At 37.4% G+C, this 18,574-nt stretch overlaps 2 protein-coding genes across 2 annotated transcripts; one reads left to right on the plus strand and one right to left on the minus strand.

Moving 5' to 3' along the window:
• Positions 1-633: 633 nt before the first annotated feature.
• On the plus strand, positions 634-13,920 carry gys1 (glycogen synthase 1 (muscle)). The gene is made up of 16 exons (XM_059554538.1): positions 634-775; positions 1,865-1,983; positions 5,922-6,103; positions 6,753-6,944; positions 7,475-7,660; positions 7,866-8,010; positions 8,267-8,384; positions 9,977-10,097; positions 10,218-10,324; positions 11,013-11,072; positions 11,150-11,342; positions 11,446-11,572; positions 12,097-12,192; positions 12,315-12,478; positions 12,643-12,723; positions 13,442-13,920. The coding sequence occupies exons 2-16, from the start codon at positions 1,866-1,868 to the stop codon at positions 13,652-13,654; spliced, it is 2,103 nt and encodes a 700-aa protein (XP_059410521.1). The 5' UTR covers positions 634-775; position 1,865; the 3' UTR covers positions 13,655-13,920.
• A 1,285-nt stretch (positions 13,921-15,205) lies between these two features.
• aspdh (aspartate dehydrogenase domain containing) lies at positions 15,206-17,655 on the minus strand. The gene is made up of 7 exons (XM_059524449.1): positions 17,466-17,655; positions 16,998-17,142; positions 16,782-16,866; positions 16,517-16,666; positions 16,090-16,313; positions 15,744-15,883; positions 15,206-15,499 (listed from the first exon to the last, which is right to left on the minus strand). Exons 1-7 carry the CDS (start codon positions 17,512-17,514, stop codon positions 15,462-15,464), a joined length of 831 nt encoding a protein of 276 aa, XP_059380432.1. The 5' UTR covers positions 17,515-17,655; the 3' UTR covers positions 15,206-15,461.
• Positions 17,656-18,574: the final 919 nt, after the last annotated feature.

Here is an 18,574-nt window from a genome sequence, read left to right on the forward strand (position 1 = left end):
GTATGGTTTTAGGTCGTAGTATAAGTAGGCGAATTGGGACTCAGCGTGAGTCTTTCGCTGCTTGACTCGTTCACTGAGGAAAGTGAGTCGTTCGCTGAGGAAAGTGAGTAGTTAGCTGCGTGAGTCGTTCGCTGCATGAGGAAAGTGATTCGTTCGCTGCGCGAGGAAAGTGAGTCGTTCGCTGAGGAAAGTGAGTCGTTCGCTGCGTGAGGAAAGTGATTCGTTCGCTGAGGAAAGTGAGTCGTTCGCTGCGTGAGGAAAGTGATTCGTTCGCTGAGGAAAGTGAGTCGTTCGCTGCGCGAGGAAAGTGAGTCGTTCGCTGCGTGAGGAAAGTGATTCGTTCGCTGCGCGAGGAAAGTGAGTCATTCGCTGAGGAAAGTGAGTCGTTCGCTGCGCGAGGAAATTGAGTCGTTCGCTGCGTGTGGTGAGTGTGTATATACTGATGCACCGCCGGCCTATCAGTGGTAAACTCAGTGGCTACTGGCAATTGTATCGTGAATTCCCTTAGCCTTATTTTTGGACCGGACCGCACGCCATAGAGGAGAAGACGCTGCTCATTCGTTAACCGAGAGATCAAGGAGGAGGAGTCAACGTCCGATAAGACATGCCCACACGTTATTACATACCCTGTCACCCTGACGGACAACCAAACAGTCCTATAATACAAGGCTAATTTGCGCAGGAGCCCCGCCCACTGTCAGTTCATCCTCCTGTTGATTGACTCCAGCAGATGTGAGGATTGCGCCGTTGAGCGAGGAAGAGACGCTACCGCAGGGTGAGTGCGTAACCTACTGCTTTTGTGTGTGCTGTCAGTCTGAAATTACGTGTCTGTGTGTTTTAAAACCCGTGGAGGAACGTTATCGTCCATTTGCAAAGCCCGTGATTCCTGGCAAGCGCAGTGCTTTTCGGTCAAACTGGGTGGTCAAACCCACTTTTGCGCTCGAATGACCAGTTCGTCCTTCCTCAAGCGTAACGTTACAGAGGAAAAGCTTTTTTGATCGTGTGCACCCGTGTATTTTTCTCTTTTTTTATTATTATGTCCAGGAAACGCTTTACTTGTTCTGTTGTTATGGTGTCTGTGACGTTCTGCGTTTGACTGTTCCTGTCGGCGCGCACGTACGCGCTTCTGCGTATGAGAGAGCAAGCGGGAGAGACACTATTATATACTGCGTCTCAATTATGAATGACAGCTCACTTACACTCACAACTCACTACAATAAAACCCAGGGGCTCAATAATTCACGTAGGCACTGTTTGAAGGTTAGTTTGTGTTGTCTGGAGGACCTTAACCTACCGTTATGTCATTCATGAAGCCTCTCTGGGTTTATAGGGACTAACGTTTCAAGCCTCGTCTCTCAATCACTTTGTCTTTCTCGTAAAACAGGCCTCATGTTACTCAAGGTATGTTGTAAGTGGAGGGTGTGTAAGTGATGGTATGAATGAATACATGATGTTGTGATGTAAACAAGGTCATTCCCAAACTTGAAGTGAAGGGACAATGTATTTGTAGACATCTAAACCCATGATATGATTTAGACATGCACTAGCTCATCGTACTAAATAAGCTTTATCTAATGTGTTTGTGTGTAAATCCGAGAAAGGAAGAGCCAATGAGTAAAACTGGAAGATGAGTCACTTTGATGAATTTCTTTTGAAATAATTTTGTGTCAGGAGAGAATGAGGAAGTGTGTTTGTGTGTGAGGTGTTTGCTTGAAGGTCATATACTGATGTAGATGGCTTTTGGCAGTGGTTCATCATGTAAGGTTCACACTTTTATGATGGATGTAAGCTAGGCCTACATATTAGTTCAATACAAATGAGACTTGATAATGAGATTGATATCATAGTTCTATTTTATTACCAGCATGCCACTGGCGCGCAGTTTGTCGGTCACCTCCCTGTCCGGCCTGGATGAATGGGATGAAGAGTTCGATCGGGAGGATGCAGTCCTGTTTGAGATCGCATGGGAGGTCGCTAATAAAGGTGTGTAATAAAGGCATGTTTCTTTTCTTGGATATGATGTTTCGTTGCTAATGTGTCATCATAGACATTTACACTCACACGTTCAAAGATACCTACACTAACATTCATGTTAGGGGTTTGTAAGATTTTAAAAATGTTTTTCAAAGAATTCTCTTCGAGAATGATCATCGAGGCTGCATTTATTTCATTAAAGTTTTAATATTGGGAAATGAATGTCATAACTGTTCATAACAATAAATGAGTTCTATTTTAAAATGCAATTTAATTATGTGATGGGACAGCTGTATTTTCGGCATCGTTACTCCAGTCTTCAGTGTCACATGATCCTTCTGAAATCATTCTGATATGATGATTTGCTGCTCAAGAAACATGCAATATTATTCTCAGTATTAAAAACTGTCGTGCTGTTGCTTAAAGGGATAGTTCACCCAAAAATGAAAATTTGATGTTTATCTGCTTACCCCCAGCATCCAAGAGGTAGGTGACTTTGTTTCTTCAGTAGAACACAAACAGAGATTTTTAAGTCAAATCGTTGCAGTCTATCACTCTTATAATGGAATTAGATGGGAATCACAGCTAAAATATGCAATGAAACCAAAACAAAAAACATAAACAAAACCAAATTAAACCCTGCGGCTCGTGACGATACATTGATGTGTGAACTGTGAAGACACAAAACAATCGTTCTGGGCAAGAAACTGAACAGTATTTATATATTTTTTTTTACCTCTGATTCAAGCGAGCGGCAACCTCCCGCTCTCTCTCATGAAGCCAACAAGGAAGTGACTAAAACTGTAATTCATCGACTGGCCAATTGAGGCTGGCTGCAAAAGGGAATCAGTCTCATAGACTCCCCATTTTAAAATGCCCAACTTTACAGCAGGAAAAAAACATGTTTACAGCCTGGTTAAAAAAATTATTTTGGTCTATATAGCTGATTTTACCTTTCATGACAACTGTGAGGGGGGTGAATTTTTTTTATAACTCATCCGTTTCAATTATATTAAGCCTTAAAGTTCTGCATAATTAAGGGCGTGGCCACTAGAGTGACAGGTGGATTGCCGCTGCTGTCACTGCCGTCGGGTTAGGTAGGCGTGGTTTCATCAACCAGCTCCCGCCTTTTTGCCTCTTATTGATTACACCCGAGTGACGCGAGGTGACGCGCTGCTAAAATGGTGACTTTTGGTTTCAAAAACTCTCTTCGGAAACATATGGGTGAGATCACGGACACTACGTCCATGTTTTTATATCCCTCTCCTGAGAGTGTCCTCTAGTGATGTTTCATTCATGAATGAATCATTCTTTTTGAACGAATCTTTTAGGTGAACGAATCGTTCTTTTTGAACGAATCTTTTAGATGAACGAATTGTTCTCGTTCATGTAATCCACTGATTTATATTCACGGAGCATGTGATTTTGTTAAATGTAGTGAACGAATATGCCTTTCACTGAATGAGTTTCGTTTGAGTCTGAACGAGATCGAGAGATCTTCTCGTTCGTGAATGAGTTAAAGGAACTGGTACATCTCATTCATGATCGAAATGAATGAGAGTATACACGGTCAGTCGGCCATTTAGCATGTAAATCTCTATCAACAATCAGCAGATGCAAAGCGCAGTTATAGGTATGCTTGTTTTCATATTTAGCATACAGAACATAACTCCACGTTTAATCCCCTATTTATTAATGTGAATATATTATTTATTTATATATATATGAACTGTCTGACCAAACAATTAAAATGTTAATTATGCAAGAAAACAATGAACAAGCATATGAACAACTTATTTAGACTATTTAATGCGATTATGCACACATTTTAATAAAGCCAAATCATTTTTTGTAACAAGTAAATACATTCGTTGACTTAAGACATAACACATAAGACACTCTTTTTCGCCACCTGCTGGCGTATTTTTTGTGTAATATGACGAAATGGTCACTGAACGAATCGGTGAACTAATCATTTTGGTGAATGAACTGAAAATAAACGAATCTCTTGAAAGAATCAACATTTCCACCACTAGTGTCCTCCTGAGGCGTTGTCGTCTTCTTGCTTTATAGCGGTTCGCAGACTTATACACCCTTAAATGATTTTAATGGCATTACCGCCACCTATCTCTCAAGTGGACCATCGACACTCCTAATTGAGACTGTAGATAGAGTGTCAATGGTCCACTTGAGAGAGAGGTTAGTAATGCACTTAAAATCATTAAGGGTGTAATATTTGACTGTTTGCAGTTTATCTTCTGTTTCATGAAAGATTAAAGGTTTAAGCTTCAGTAACCAGAGCCAGACTAGTAAACAATTGATTCTGCATTTTACAAAGCCTACTGAATATTCCACAGAAAGTGTCAATATACTCCGTAAATATTTGAGAAAAGAGTTTTTTTTTTATATACAGGTTTTTTTTTATACACATCTCAATAAATTAGAATGTTGTGGAAAAGTTAATTTATTTCAGTAATTCACTCAAATTGTGAAACTTCTGTATTAACTAAATTCAATGCACACAGACTGAAGTAGTTTAAGTCTTTGGTTCTTTTAATTGTGATGATTTTGGCTCACATTTAACAAAAAAATGTAATATCTCAACAAATTATATTATGGTGACATGCCAATCAGCTAATCAACTCAAAACACATACAAAGGTTTCCTGAGTCTTCAAAATGGTCTCTCAGTTTGGTTCACTAGGCTACACAATCACGGGGAAGACTGCTGATCTGACAGTTGTCCTGAAGACAATCATTGACACCCTTCACACAGAGGGTAAGCCACAAACATTCACTGCCAAAGAAGCTGGCTGTTCACAGAGTGCTGTATCCAAGCATGTTAACAGAGAGTTGAGTGGAAGGAAAAAGTGTGGAAGAAAAAGATGCACAACCAACCGAGAGAACCACAGCCTTATGATAATTGCCAAGCAAAATCGATTCAAGAATTTGAGTGAACTTCACAAGGAATGGACTGAGGCTCAAGGCACCAAGAGCCACCACACACAGATGTGTCGAGGAATTTGCTAAACCACAGACAACGTCAGAGGCGTCTTACCTGGGCGAAGGAGAAGAACTGGACTGTTGCCCAGTGGTCCGAAGTCCTTTTTTCAGATGAGAGCAAGTTTTGTATTTCATTTGGAAACCAAGGTCCTACAGTCTGGAGGAAGGGTGGAGAAGCTCATAGCCCACACACATAGCCTTTCAGGTCATCTGCAAAAAATGCACCTCAGCAGTGCCACAAACTGATCACTTCTATGCCACACCGAATTGAGGCAGTAATTGAGACAGGCCAACAATTCGCTAAAATTGTTTATTTTTATTGGTCTTATGAAGTGTTCTAATTTGTTGAGATATTAAATTTTTTGTTAAATGTGAGCCAAAATCATCACAATTAAAAGAACCAAAGACTTAAACTACTTCAGTCTGTGTGCATTGAATTTATTTAATACACAAGTTTCACAATTTGAGTTGAATTACTGAAATAAATAAACTTTTCCACGACTTTCTAATTTATTGAGATGCACCTGTTATGTTGTATTAACCAACAATAAAATGTATTAAAAAAAACATGATAAAAACAATGTATTATTAATCCTAATTATTTTGAAGGACTTCATGAGAGTTAAGTTGAACACAGTCTACAATCATCTGCAGTTTTGGAAAGGAGAAACTGAGACATTGTTGTTGTTGTCACAACAAAAAAACCTATACTCCACATGACTCAACCGCCAAGCATTCACCGATACGGTATCCACATACTCTGGGGTGCAATAGTCATGTGACTCTGGTGTTGGTATTTGCTGCACTCTGTGAATATTATATATTCATGACAGTTAGATTAGTTAAAGGTCAGGAAGGTCGAGTTCGAAGGCCTGGGTGGCCTTCTCTTTCCTGGACCTAAACATCTTTTAAAGGTTAACTAATCACTCTCATTTTGGGTTGCAGTTGGTGGCATTTACACAGTGATCCAGACCAAGGCGCGTCTGACCTGCGAGGAATGGGGTGAGAACTACTTTCTGGTGGGCCCGTATATGGAGTCCAGTGTCAGGACGCAAGTGGAGCTGATCGAACCCTGCAATGCGGCACTCAGGAGAACCATTGATAAAATGAACAGCAGTGGGTGCAAGGTATATACATTCACACACTTCAATGAATATTGAAAAAGAAAGGCAGTTTCTAGCTGTAGGTTTGTTCACCTCTCGTTTATCCACACTAACGTACACACACACACACAGCCTGATTTAATCTGCTCTTATCCACAGTGAAACCCTAAACCTTCATTCTGGAGAGTGTTTGTATCACATCTCTCTTGTGTGTGTGTGTCTGCATTAAAGGCTATGTCAGTGTCCAACAGCCACACTGAGGTCTATTTCAGTTCTTTGAGGAAATTTCCCCTGAGAGACGCTGTGTAAATTGGTGCCCGAGTTATTGCAGAGTCACTTTGTGGTCAACATGAACAGAAACGAGTTTGTAAAAATCAAAGCCACACATCCAGGTTTTTCTTAAAGTATTAACTGAAAATATTTGCTAGCTTGGTCAAGTGGCTTCATCTGTAGTGGATACACTGTGGTGTCTTCAGACTAACAAACCAGGAGTTGCATTCCCAATAGTTTGAATTGTGATCATTGAAAAATTTAGGTGAAACTGTATGAAGGTCGTGTCAATATGTGCAACCTCAGTTTTCAGAATGATGTTTCTGTTTAATGTTATCATGATAAATCTCTAGCAAAGTGAAAAAGTTTCTAATTTCCTTCCTTCCTCTGCTTTCTTCTCTAGGTATATTTTGGTCGATGGCTGATTGAAGGCTCTCCATATGTGATTCTGCTAGATGTGGGCTTCACGGCTTGGTCTCTGGACCGCTGGAAGACTGAACTCTGGGAGAATTGCAGTATTGGTGTGCCCTGGTTCGATAGAGAGGCTAACGACGCCATTCTCTTTGGCTTCCTCACTGCATGGCTACTGGGAGAGGTGTGCAGTTTTGTTTTAGTGTTATGTATATACTGTTCTAGTATTTATTAATATTTTGAAATTGCTTTTATTTTTGTATTTTCAGTAATTGTTGTTTGTTTTATTTTGTTTTGTCCTTTTTGTTGTTTTATATATTTCTATTAAGCTTTTATAGATTTTTAGTTGTAGTAATTTTAGTACTTTAACATAAAATTATTTATTTCAGTTTACGATGTTCATTTAAAATTTATATCAGGTTTTATCTCAGCTTTATTTTAATTTATAACAACTTTTTAAGAGTTTTAATTTTAGTTAACAATGGCAACATGGGATGTGTAAATGTGCATGTTATTTTTCCAACAAAACTCAATGGGGGAAAAAAAGTTGTAGTTATTTAATAGTAAATATTAAATGCATGTTCCCTATATTTTGGTTATCCGGTGAATTAAATTAGAAAAATCACCTTGTAACTTGGAACCCCCCCCTCAACATACACACAAACTTGTGGAATCTTATGAATTATAATTTGCATATGTTTGAATACGTTTCAGTTTGCAGCTCAGTGTGACGAACCTCCTCACATCGTAGCTCATTTTCACGAGTGGCTGGCAGGTTTGGGGCTCGTCTTATGCAGGCAGCGTCAGTTACCTGTAGCAACCATCTTCACCACACATGCCACACTGCTTGGCCGATACCTGTGTGCTGGGAATGTTGACTTCTACAACAACCTTGCTAAGGTTTGTGTGAGAGAATGTAGATATTTGATGTATATTATCCCACACCTCCTCGCCAGATAGAATCAGATTTCTTTAGAAAACTTTACCTGTTTTTTAAGCACATTTTGGTTTGACACCCAGATGATGCTCTAAGTGGATAAACAGTTCATGGAGTTAATTTAAAGAAAGCTTCCTGAAGTGTCTGTGGTTATTTCTCCATGCGTAGTTTAATGTGGATAAAGAGGCAGGTGACCGGCAGATCTATCACCGGTACTGTCTGGAGCGCGCAGCAGTGCGCTGTGCACACGTCTTCACCACCGTCTCTCAGATCACCGCCATTGAGGCCGAGCACTTACTAAAGCGGAAACCAGGTGATTTAAGTTCCTGCTTTTTACTGTTTTCTCTACATCCTAATGGCAACAAAATACAGTCATGAATCAGTCAGATGACAGAATTTAAAATGCCATCATTGGAGATTGATCTAGTATTAGAAAGGGATTCTGGTTTCTTTTCATTATTACATGCTTCCTGATTTGGTTCAGAACTGGACTTCTGCCAGGAAGCTGCTGCTTTTTTTGTTGTTTGGTCTGTTTGCTAAAGATACCCACGTCCATCTTTCTCTGTCAGATATTGTGACTCCGAACGGCCTGAATGTGAAGAAGTTCTCAGCCATGCACGAGTTCCAGAACCTCCACGCTCAGAGTAAAGCGCGCATCCAGGAGTTTGTCAGAGGCCATTTCTACGGGTCAGAGCTCAAAAGACAATCCTATTCATGTGTCCATCTGCAAAACACTCTCCCATACACTGCTGTTCAAACGTTTTGGATAAGATTTTCAATAGTCTATTCTGCTCATCAGGGCTGCATTTGTTTAATCAAATAAACAGAAGAAAATATTGTGAAATATTATAACAAATGTATAAATAGCAATTCTCTATTTTAAATTTGAATTTAATCCTGTGATTTAAAAGCTGAATTTTCATCAGCCATTAATCCAGTCTTAAGTGTCACATGATCCTTCAGAAATCATTCTTATATGTTGATTTGCTAATCCGTTAATATCAGCATTGGAAACTGTTGTGCTGCTTAATTTTTTTTTGGAACCTGTGATACTTTTTTCAGGATTCTTTGATAAGTAAAAAGTAAAAAACGAACAAACAAAAAAAAACAGCATTTATTTGAAATGTATATATTTTCTAACAATATAAGTTTTAACTATCACATCCTTGCTGAATAAAAATATTAGTTACTTTCAAAAAAGGGAAAAAAAAAAAAAAGTCCTTACCCCAGACTGTTGAACGGTGGTGTATATTGTAACGAAGGATTTCTATTTTGAATAAATGCTGTTCTTTTGAACTTTTTATTCATCAAAGAATCCTAAAAAAAAGTATCACCGATTTCCAACATTGATTATAATCAGCATATAGAATGATTTCTGAAGGATCATGTGACACTGACGACTGGACTAATGATGCTGAAAATACAGCTTTGCATCACAGGAATAAATTATATGTGACCCTGGACCACAAAAACAGTCGCTGGGGTATGTTTGCAGCAATACCCAAAAAAACATTGTATGGGTCAAAATTATAAATTTTTCTTTTATGCCAAAAATCATTAGGATATTAAGTAAAGATCATGTTCCATGAAAATATTTCCTACCCTAAATATATAAACACTTAATTTTTGATCAGTAATATGCTTTGATAAGAATTACATTTTTAACAAGTTTAAAGGTGATTTTCTCAATCTTTAGATTTTTTTTGCACCCTCAGATTCCAGATTTTTAAATAGTTGTAACTCAGATGATGTTTAAATCTCAATTTTGAAAAGTTGACACTTAAGACTGGTTTTGTGGGCCAAGGTCACATATTTAAAGTAAAACTGTTATTTTATATTGTATTAGTATTCCACAGTATTTTTTTTCCTCTGTATTTTTAATCAAATGAATGCAGCATTGATTTATTTGTTGTTTATTTGAATAGGGACAGATACAAAATAAACATAGATTATTACATAAAGAACAATCTGATGCATGTATCACAGTGTTTATAGCCATGGCTAATTCGCAACACCTGTCCCTAGAAGAGCTTTTAACAGTCAAGATAATGAGGAAGGAAAAATTAAAATAAAAAAAATTACAGCGAATACAATGAAATGTCCAGAAACCAGTTAGCACCAATAAAGATAAGTATAATAAATAAACGCATTCACTCGAACTCACACAGATGCACACCTCACATACACCCAGCTACACATCTCATATGAGCAAAAGAGACTTCTTTAAAAAGATTGAAAATCTTACTGAATCCAAATTTCTCTTCTCGTTTTGTGTGCAGGCATTTAGATTTTAACCTTGACAAGACAGTGTTTCTCTTCATTGCTGGACGCTATGAATTCTCAAATAAAGGGGCTGATATCTTTCTTGAGGCATTGGCCAGACTTAATTACCTGCTGAGGGTCAGTATTTGTGTTTTAGGATGTATGTGCATTCGATAAGTCACAATATGAACACCAAATGTTGTAAGGATGAAAGTTTAAATTCGATGTTGATTTGAAACAAGATTCTTGTATGTCCAGGTGAATCACAGCGATGTGACCGTAATAGCATTCTTCATCATGCCTGCTCGTACCAACAACTTCAACGTGGAGACCCTGAAGGGCCAAGCCGTACGGAAACAGCTCTGGTAACCATGAAAACTGCACTGTGAGGACTGCTAACCTGAATGACACGGTTTAGCTCGGCCTACTCGCTTAATATAAACAACCAAGTTCAATCAAGTTCTGTTGAAAGCAGATTTATTTTACAGTTAATTATGTTCTGTTAAAGTATTGAAAATTGAAAATTATTCAGTTTTGTTTTAGTTTGAGTAATTTTACAATTTATTATTTTTTTTTTGTCAAATTATTTTCAGTTAATTGCCAGGTTTTAAAGTTTAAGTGTCTCCTCTAATAAATATTTTCAGTTTTTTTTTTTTTTTTATTATTAAATGAAGGAAAACCATTTTTGATCTTTTTTTTGTTTTAGGTTTAATTAACAATAACAACACTGGCCTAGAGCATCCGAACACAACTCCCTGTTTTCTTTAGCCATTCTGCAGTGAATGATGGATATGTGATTTAGTTATTTTTTCATACATTCATTTATTTATTTAGTTTTACTTAATAGTTACAACACTGGATGTGTGATGATGTAGAAAATAATTTTATTCGTTTATTTATTCATTCATTCATATTTATTTATTTTTGTTTAATAAACAGTACTCATAATTTCACCTGATTGAAATTTCCCCTCAAAATTTTTGCTTTGTCTCAGGGACTGTTGAAGCAGTGAATGAATGATGTTGTGACATTGCATCTTTGTCGTATTGTCAGGGACACTGCTCATACTGTGAAGGAGCGCTTTGGGAAGAGACTCTACGAATCACTTTTAGTGTGAGTTGGTTTTTGTGTTTCAACTGTATTATGTCATCTCTTCTGAGGAGTGACAGTGCTCTCTTTCTCGATGTTAGAGGGCAGCTGCCTGATGTGTCTAAGATGTTAGATAAAGAGGACTTAACCATGATGAAACGTGCCATCTTCGCCACCCAGCGCCAGTGCCTGCCCCCCGTCTGCAGTCACAACATGCTGGAGGATAGCAGTGACCCCATCCTCAACTGCATCCGCCGTATCGGCCTCTTCAATACCGCTCAGGACAGAATCAAGGCATACACACACAAACCATACACTATAATGGATGTTTTCACAGGTCATTTGTTATGTAAAAAAATACTTAATACACCTCTAATACCTCATATTCTTCTGCTAGGTGGTCTTCCATCCAGAGTTTCTCTCCTCCACTTCTCCTCTCCTGCCGATGGACTACGAGGAGTTTGTGAGAGGCTGCCATCTTGGAGTATTTCCATCCTACTATGAGCCCTGGGGATACACACCAGGTAAAACTACCCACACTCCCTGTATGTTTGTGTGTGTGTATATGTGTGTATGTGTATATGTATATATGTACACTCATGCTCCCGGTGTATATATATATTTTTTTAAAGTTTGGTCAGTAATGTGGTAAAAAAAAAGGTATACAAACAAGAAATTATATAGTTTGTTATAGTTTTTTTTTTTTTCAGAATTCATGCATTATATTTATCAAAGTGAGAGCAAATACATCACTTTTGTTTTATAGTTTTGACATTGAGAATAAGAAATGAGCATCAAAATTCTTGAGCACCAAATCAGCATGTAAGAATAATTTCTGAATGATCATTTGATATTTTAAAAACATATTATTTTACAGTATTGCTGTATATTTAAATAAAATAAATGCATCCTTGGTGAGCATAAAGAGACTTCTTTTCAAAAACGTTAAACGGACTTACCGACCCCAGACTTTTGAATGATAGTTTGTGAGCTCTGTATTAAAAACATCCACTCAACACAATGCGTACATTTTTTTTTTTTTTTTTAGCCGAGTGTACAGTATTGGGTATCCCTTCGGTCTCGACTAACCTGTCTGGGTTTGGCTGTTTCATGGAGGAGCACATTGCTGACCCGTCAGCTTATGGTGAGAGTTGTACATATACACTGGAAATAATGAACAGCAGTTACAAGATTTTCTCTCTTTTAGTTTGAATCTGCTTTAGTTTCATTGCGTAATGTACATTTTTCTCAACTCCTCTTTTTCAGGTATCTATATTCTGGATCGGCGGTACCGTGGGGTGGATGAGTCCTGCAATCAGCTGACATCTTTCCTGTTTCAGTTCTGTCAGCAGAGCCGCAGACAGAGGATCATTCAGAGGAACCGAACAGAGCGCCTCAGTGACCTGCTAGATTGGAGATATTTGGGCAGGGTCAGATAATACACACACACACACACACACACACACACAAAACACACAGTGAAATGCTTTTCTGACCACCAAAGAACCAAGTTGTGTCCAGTTTACTTTCTGTATCAAAACAGGTTGTTGAGGTTATTGTTCATGAACTAATATATCATATTTCTGTTTCTTAGTATTACGTATCTGCCCGTCATATGGCTTTAGCGAAAGCTTTCCCGGACACATTCATCTATGAGCCTCAAGAACCCACTTCGGTAAGTTAAAATGATGAAGGCTGAAAATGAAATAGTTTGAAATGTATTTTTTATTGTAATAAAGTGTGAAGTTAAATGATCTAGACCAGTGATTCTCAACCAGAGGGCCAGGGCCCACTAGATTCAGCATGACTTAAAATAATTTAAAACTAGGGCTGCTCCGATCACGATCGGTCGATCGTTATGCGCATCTCGTCAGTAAAGCCGGTTCTCTAATCAGCGGTAAATTCCCTCAGGTGCGTGATTTCACATAGAGCAGCTGTTACTACACAGAGCCATTGTTAACTGAGAAGATGCGCAAATCCACTTCATTTTCAGTGTTTATTTGCACATCTTCTCAGTTAACAACGGCTCTGTGTAGTAACAGCTGCTATTTAAAACAAGACAACGCAACCATTACCATAAGCTAAAATAGCTATAAATCAAGATTCTTTGTTTTAGTTCACCTCCTCAATGTATTTTTCCTTTGAAAACCCTGGATATGAGATTTTATAAATGTGATATCTAATCACATTTAAATTTATAAAGTCTTATTTCAGTGCTAATTTTAATGTGTTTAAGGAATTTTTATTTAATTATGCCAAGATGTAAAAAAAAAAAAAAATAAAAAATAAAAAAACCTCACAAAAAAAGAGGACCTCTGACTGCTCTGGACAGCTGTCTAAAAACTAGATGTAAATATTTGTTGACGTTTTATACTTTCATTTACATCATTCAGGCCACAGGCTTCCGTTACCCACGGCCCGCCTCAGTGCCCCCGTCTCCCGCCCACTCGCTTCACTCGTCTCCTCATCACAGTGAGGGTGAGGAAGAAGAGGAACCATATGATGAAGATCTGGAGGCAGAGAAAGACCGGGTCAATATCCGCCAACCTTTAAACATGCCGAACCGGAACAAGAATCAGACGGTTGATCTTCCTGAGAAAAACTAAAACACCCATACATGCATACCTACACACTCTGTAACTTATACTATAAGGCACTTATATACACTGTGTGACACACACACACACACACACACAACAATCCCATAAAAGTGAAAGTAAAGCCTGCAAACAGTATGTCTGTCTGCATGTTGGTATTCTGAAGAGAAATAAATAAGATATTTCAGTATTTGGTGAGCCATATGTGATTCTAAGACTTTCTGTTGAAAGATTTCTCTGGTGTCTTTCATAGGAAGCCTAGTAAAAAAAAACAACAGAGGGCAAAAAATTAAATAGTAGCTAGAGCTATGCATATGACAATTCATATGGATTCATACCAAATTGTCATCTAGCTGTGTGCCACTGACATTCAGTTAAACGACAATACAAATAAATGTGAAATGATAAAACGAAATGTTACAAACATTCTTTTTAAAGTGGCCCTATTATGGATTTTTGAAAATGACATTTCATGCAGTGTGTAACACAGCTCTAATTGATTGAAACAATCAATTGATTAAATCTGAAAGTGCACCGTGTATAAATTATTGTCTCTCATAAGAAAGAGTCGACTCTCAATCATTGAAACGTGTCGTTTTTAAAATGAATCCCAAGCCGTTTAGTGTAGATGTCAACATGAAACATTAGCATACTGCCGCACACTTGTTGGTCTTTTCACGTTGATCCGAATGAAAATGCTAATTCATTTTTTGCTAATAGACGCCACTTTTGGAGCAGTAAAAATAGCGTTTTCCCCGGTAACACTGTACACAAAGCAGCACTGCGCTCACAAACACTGCTTTATCAGGCATTACAGGCTCATGATGAAATGAAAATGAGACCAATCAGACCAAATCATTGCAGATTACCATCATGCAAAAGAGGGGTTTGGAAATATGAATCGTTTGGGAATATTTGAGAAAATAAGTTACAAATAAATGCATATTATAAGACAATAAAAGTGTCTTTTGACCTTGCATGCATGTCAACCTGTGGTTGGGGACTCCCAAAACAAAAATATGAACCTTTCATTAACCAAAATAGGGGCACTTTAAATAGATCTTTATTAGAAACTCTTTACAATAATAGTTTAAGAAAAAAATAATTATTTATACACTCTTTAAAAAGGCTGTATAAATAAATAAATATATATATATATATATATATATATATATATATATATAAAATAACGAAAATAACACCGTGGGTGATCATGGTCAAAAAAATTCTAAAATAGTCTTCAAAACTGACACTTTGGGTCTTCTAAAGTCCTACAGTATCTTTATATAAAGGACAGACCTAAATTTAAGCCGTTTCCTTTAAATAATGATTTGACAGTCAGTAATTCTTCATTTTCACTGTGCTAATTTTAAAGTGCTAAACTTTTTCTTTGTGTTTAACAAAAATCTTTTTAGAAGACTTTGGATTGCATAAATGTACTGTTATGAAAACTTTCTTACAGTTCTTTACTCACGGATAGATTTCCCTTCACAGTATTATGTACTCTCACAAATATGGTGACTAACGAGAAATTTTCAAGGGTTATTTTAAAAAAAAAATAAGTGTAAGTTAAATGACAAGCAGTTGATGTAGCTAAAGCAAACCAGCTAAACTAATACACTGGAACATCATTGTTACTGTAATACACAAGTATAAACCAGCACTGTTAGATTTTGTCATGTCTATCACAGCTGTAAAACTGAAATTAAAGTCTACGACATTATTACTATTACACTTGTTTTATTAATTCATCATGTGCCTCATCGTGTGTTTTTCTTCGGTTAATTTGTACACTTTCTGCAGCAGTCCACTGTTATCAACAGAGATATACCCTCCCTCCATGACCCTTGCAGACTGAAAAAAGACAAACAGAAATTCAGATAAGACCGAAAAATATGTAACCATGTATTCATGTACCATTTTGCACTTTTTGTTAGATTTGAGCAGAACAGAAAGCAAAAAGGACCATTCCAAAAAAAGTCTTTTTATGCCTGCATTCTCTCTGTAAATCCAGATTTGGCTGAGGATGTTCTGTGCAGACTGGGGTTTAAGGCAATGCACTGCATCAGTTTACTCCATCTGTCTTTCTTATACATACCCAGTAAGCTGCTCCAGAAGGAATTGTATGTGGCATTTCCTGTTACAGCTCCCAGTTTGGCGGGGTTTTGTCTCACTGTTTTCACTGTGAACCCATCTGGACCAGTTACCTCAACCTCCACAATATGGTAGTCTGATAATCTGGAGAGAAGGGCAAAGAGAGATAAGCTCGAATAAAAAAGAAAAATACAAACATGCATGAATGAGTCATTTATAGTAAGATTAATGGTTTAATATTATCCTAACTTTAAAAGTGGCCTAGTCTATGTATGAAGGCAGTTTTCTGTGTAAAGGAAAGGTTTTGAGTGTTAATGTCAGATTTTTTTGAGGTCCAGTTTGCGACTCACGCAGTGTCTGAAACGATTTCTCCGGTAACCCCATTGAAGCCCAGCTTTGATGCGGCTATGGCTGCAGCTGCCATAGTGTTCACATTATTTGGGGCGATGGGGCAGAGCTCTGCTACTGAGCCGTGGTACAAGACCCGCCTCCCTTCTCCCTCCCTCCAATCAGAGAGCAGACCACCAGTCAGCCGAAAGCAAGAGGGATGTTTAGACATTCGGACAGAGAGAGCCTAGAAGAGAGACATTTGTAATTTACTTTCATATATTTTCATGTGGCAGGGACAATGAAACTCGTTGAACTTAAGTTTTGGATAATATTCAGTATTTTTTATTCAGGCAGACCACCTCTTGGAGATAACTTTTTTTTTATGGACAGTTAGATTTAATTTTAAACAGTGCTTGAATTCCTTGTATTTAAAAGTAATTGTCTTACCCGTAAAGTTCCACTGTCATTCATTTTTTGAATATCTTGGCCGCCCCATAATGCACCACTGGGCACATAAAGTGTTTTCCCATGTTGTTTCGTAGCAGTGCGAAGATCTTGCTCCAGCTGGGGGTCTGATAGGGCAGAAGGGCTGCCCACCTGAGGAAGGGAAAAACACGATTAGATACAGTTTTAACAGTTTACTATGAAATAAACATAAGTACTATGGCAGACAGGATTTCAGGTGAAAATCTAAAGGATGGACTTAAGTTACCAGGAAGTGAGCATGTGACAGAAATCTGACCCCAAACTCTTTAACTATCATTGGATGGCACACCTCCACTATTACATCTGTGTCTCTGAAACACCACACACACATAAAACAGCTGTAAGTGCCACAGTAATACACTACATTTTGCCGTCTCTCTTCCATTCAAACAAATATTCAACAAGTGTATGCAAACTTTATATCTACAAATACAAAATTTACCTGCGTGTGAAATCTGAGAGGTCATGTAGAATCAGCTCTTTTGGCAATGAATCTCTAAATTTGTCTGCATTTCGGTTCCAAACAAATGCTAACTGCAGTCCTGCCTCAGGCCCTTCCTTTTGGATCTTCTCAACAAGAAACTGGCCTGAGAAAAAGAGAAAGGATTACATACAAGCTTCATGGTCTGGAAGAACATGAACTGATACTGAACATAAGAGTGATTAAAGCTCTTCTGCTCTTCTTGACCAGTGAATTTCCATGCTTTTTGAAAACACATTTTAAATGCCTTGAAAACACATTTTAAAATTCCCTGATACTTCCTAGGCAACCATGCGTGGTTCTGACTATCAGTATGGGATGTTCTTATTTTGTCAATGCTATTATGCAATATTAGATTCTGAGTGCAAATTTAATCAAAGTAGAGAAAGTTACGACTCTTGAAACAGAAGTGTTCATTGGACAACTCACCTAAATGTCCATATCCCACAATTCCAACCTTTAAGGCTCTGTCAGTCATATCTAGTGAGATAAGGGATCCAGCTGATTTCTCACTGGTTGGTCTGCTAAAGTAGATCAAGAGAGCTTATTATTATTATTCTTATCCACATCTACACAATAACAACTGTAATTCTGTAAACTCTAGAACATCAAACCAGCATGCACTAGATTTGCCTTTACGTTGCCCCACACATGCTCTTGATTCAATCTTTGGCTCCTCCCCTTTTTCATTTTCTCTCCACCTCTATGTCAACTATATACTGTCCTTTATCTCAAACACAGTGATCACACCGATACAATCTGTCCTCACAACCTTCACTTACCTGTTAATTCCTCGCCTTTTCTCTTCCCGATGTCCGTCGAACTCTCTCTTCACTGTTTGAACTTGAGAGGCAGTGGGACAGAGCAGGTTAAAGTGCATGTTGTCCAGGATTGTTAATGATTAGACTCAGTGTGAATCCATTGGCTTTGGATATTTTAAAGGAGCACTATAGTATTGTTGATGATGAAAACAGTGATCTTCAAACAGGATATTTTAGTTTTAGTTGTTTTAGTGTCTTTGAGATACTATTAAATTTTATTGTGAGTTTGATTCATTTTAATTTGTATATTCTGCATTATCGTTTTATTGTATTTTTGTTAATGGTTCTGTAATTTTAATGTTTTTATAATTTGTTAAATAATTTTTATTTTAAAATATATGTCTATTGTTATTATTTTAATGTTTACATTTTAATTTAGTTATTTTAGTGCATCAAGTTTAAATACTTTTTTTTACGTTTACATAAGCTTATTTCAAGTTACAAAAATCTAAATACATACACGTCTCAAATCACACTTATTAACAAATGTATGACAAAAATGTTACAGTATATTTTAAATGAGAAAAGTATGAAAATAATTCAAGCGCCCTCAAGTGGGGTAAATGGCAATATCTCCAGAATTGCAACAGATTTTCCAACCATGCTGCCTTTCAAACCACTAACAACTGAGAAGCTAATGATCAATAAGAGTTAGAATGAATAAGTATTATAGCAATTATCAGAGAAATGTAAAAGATATACATTATATATATAAAA

This window comes from Carassius carassius, chromosome 1 (assembly GCF_963082965.1).
Source record: "Carassius carassius chromosome 1, fCarCar2.1, whole genome shotgun sequence".
In the NCBI taxonomy this organism is placed as follows: domain Eukaryota; kingdom Metazoa; phylum Chordata; class Actinopteri; order Cypriniformes; family Cyprinidae; genus Carassius; species Carassius carassius.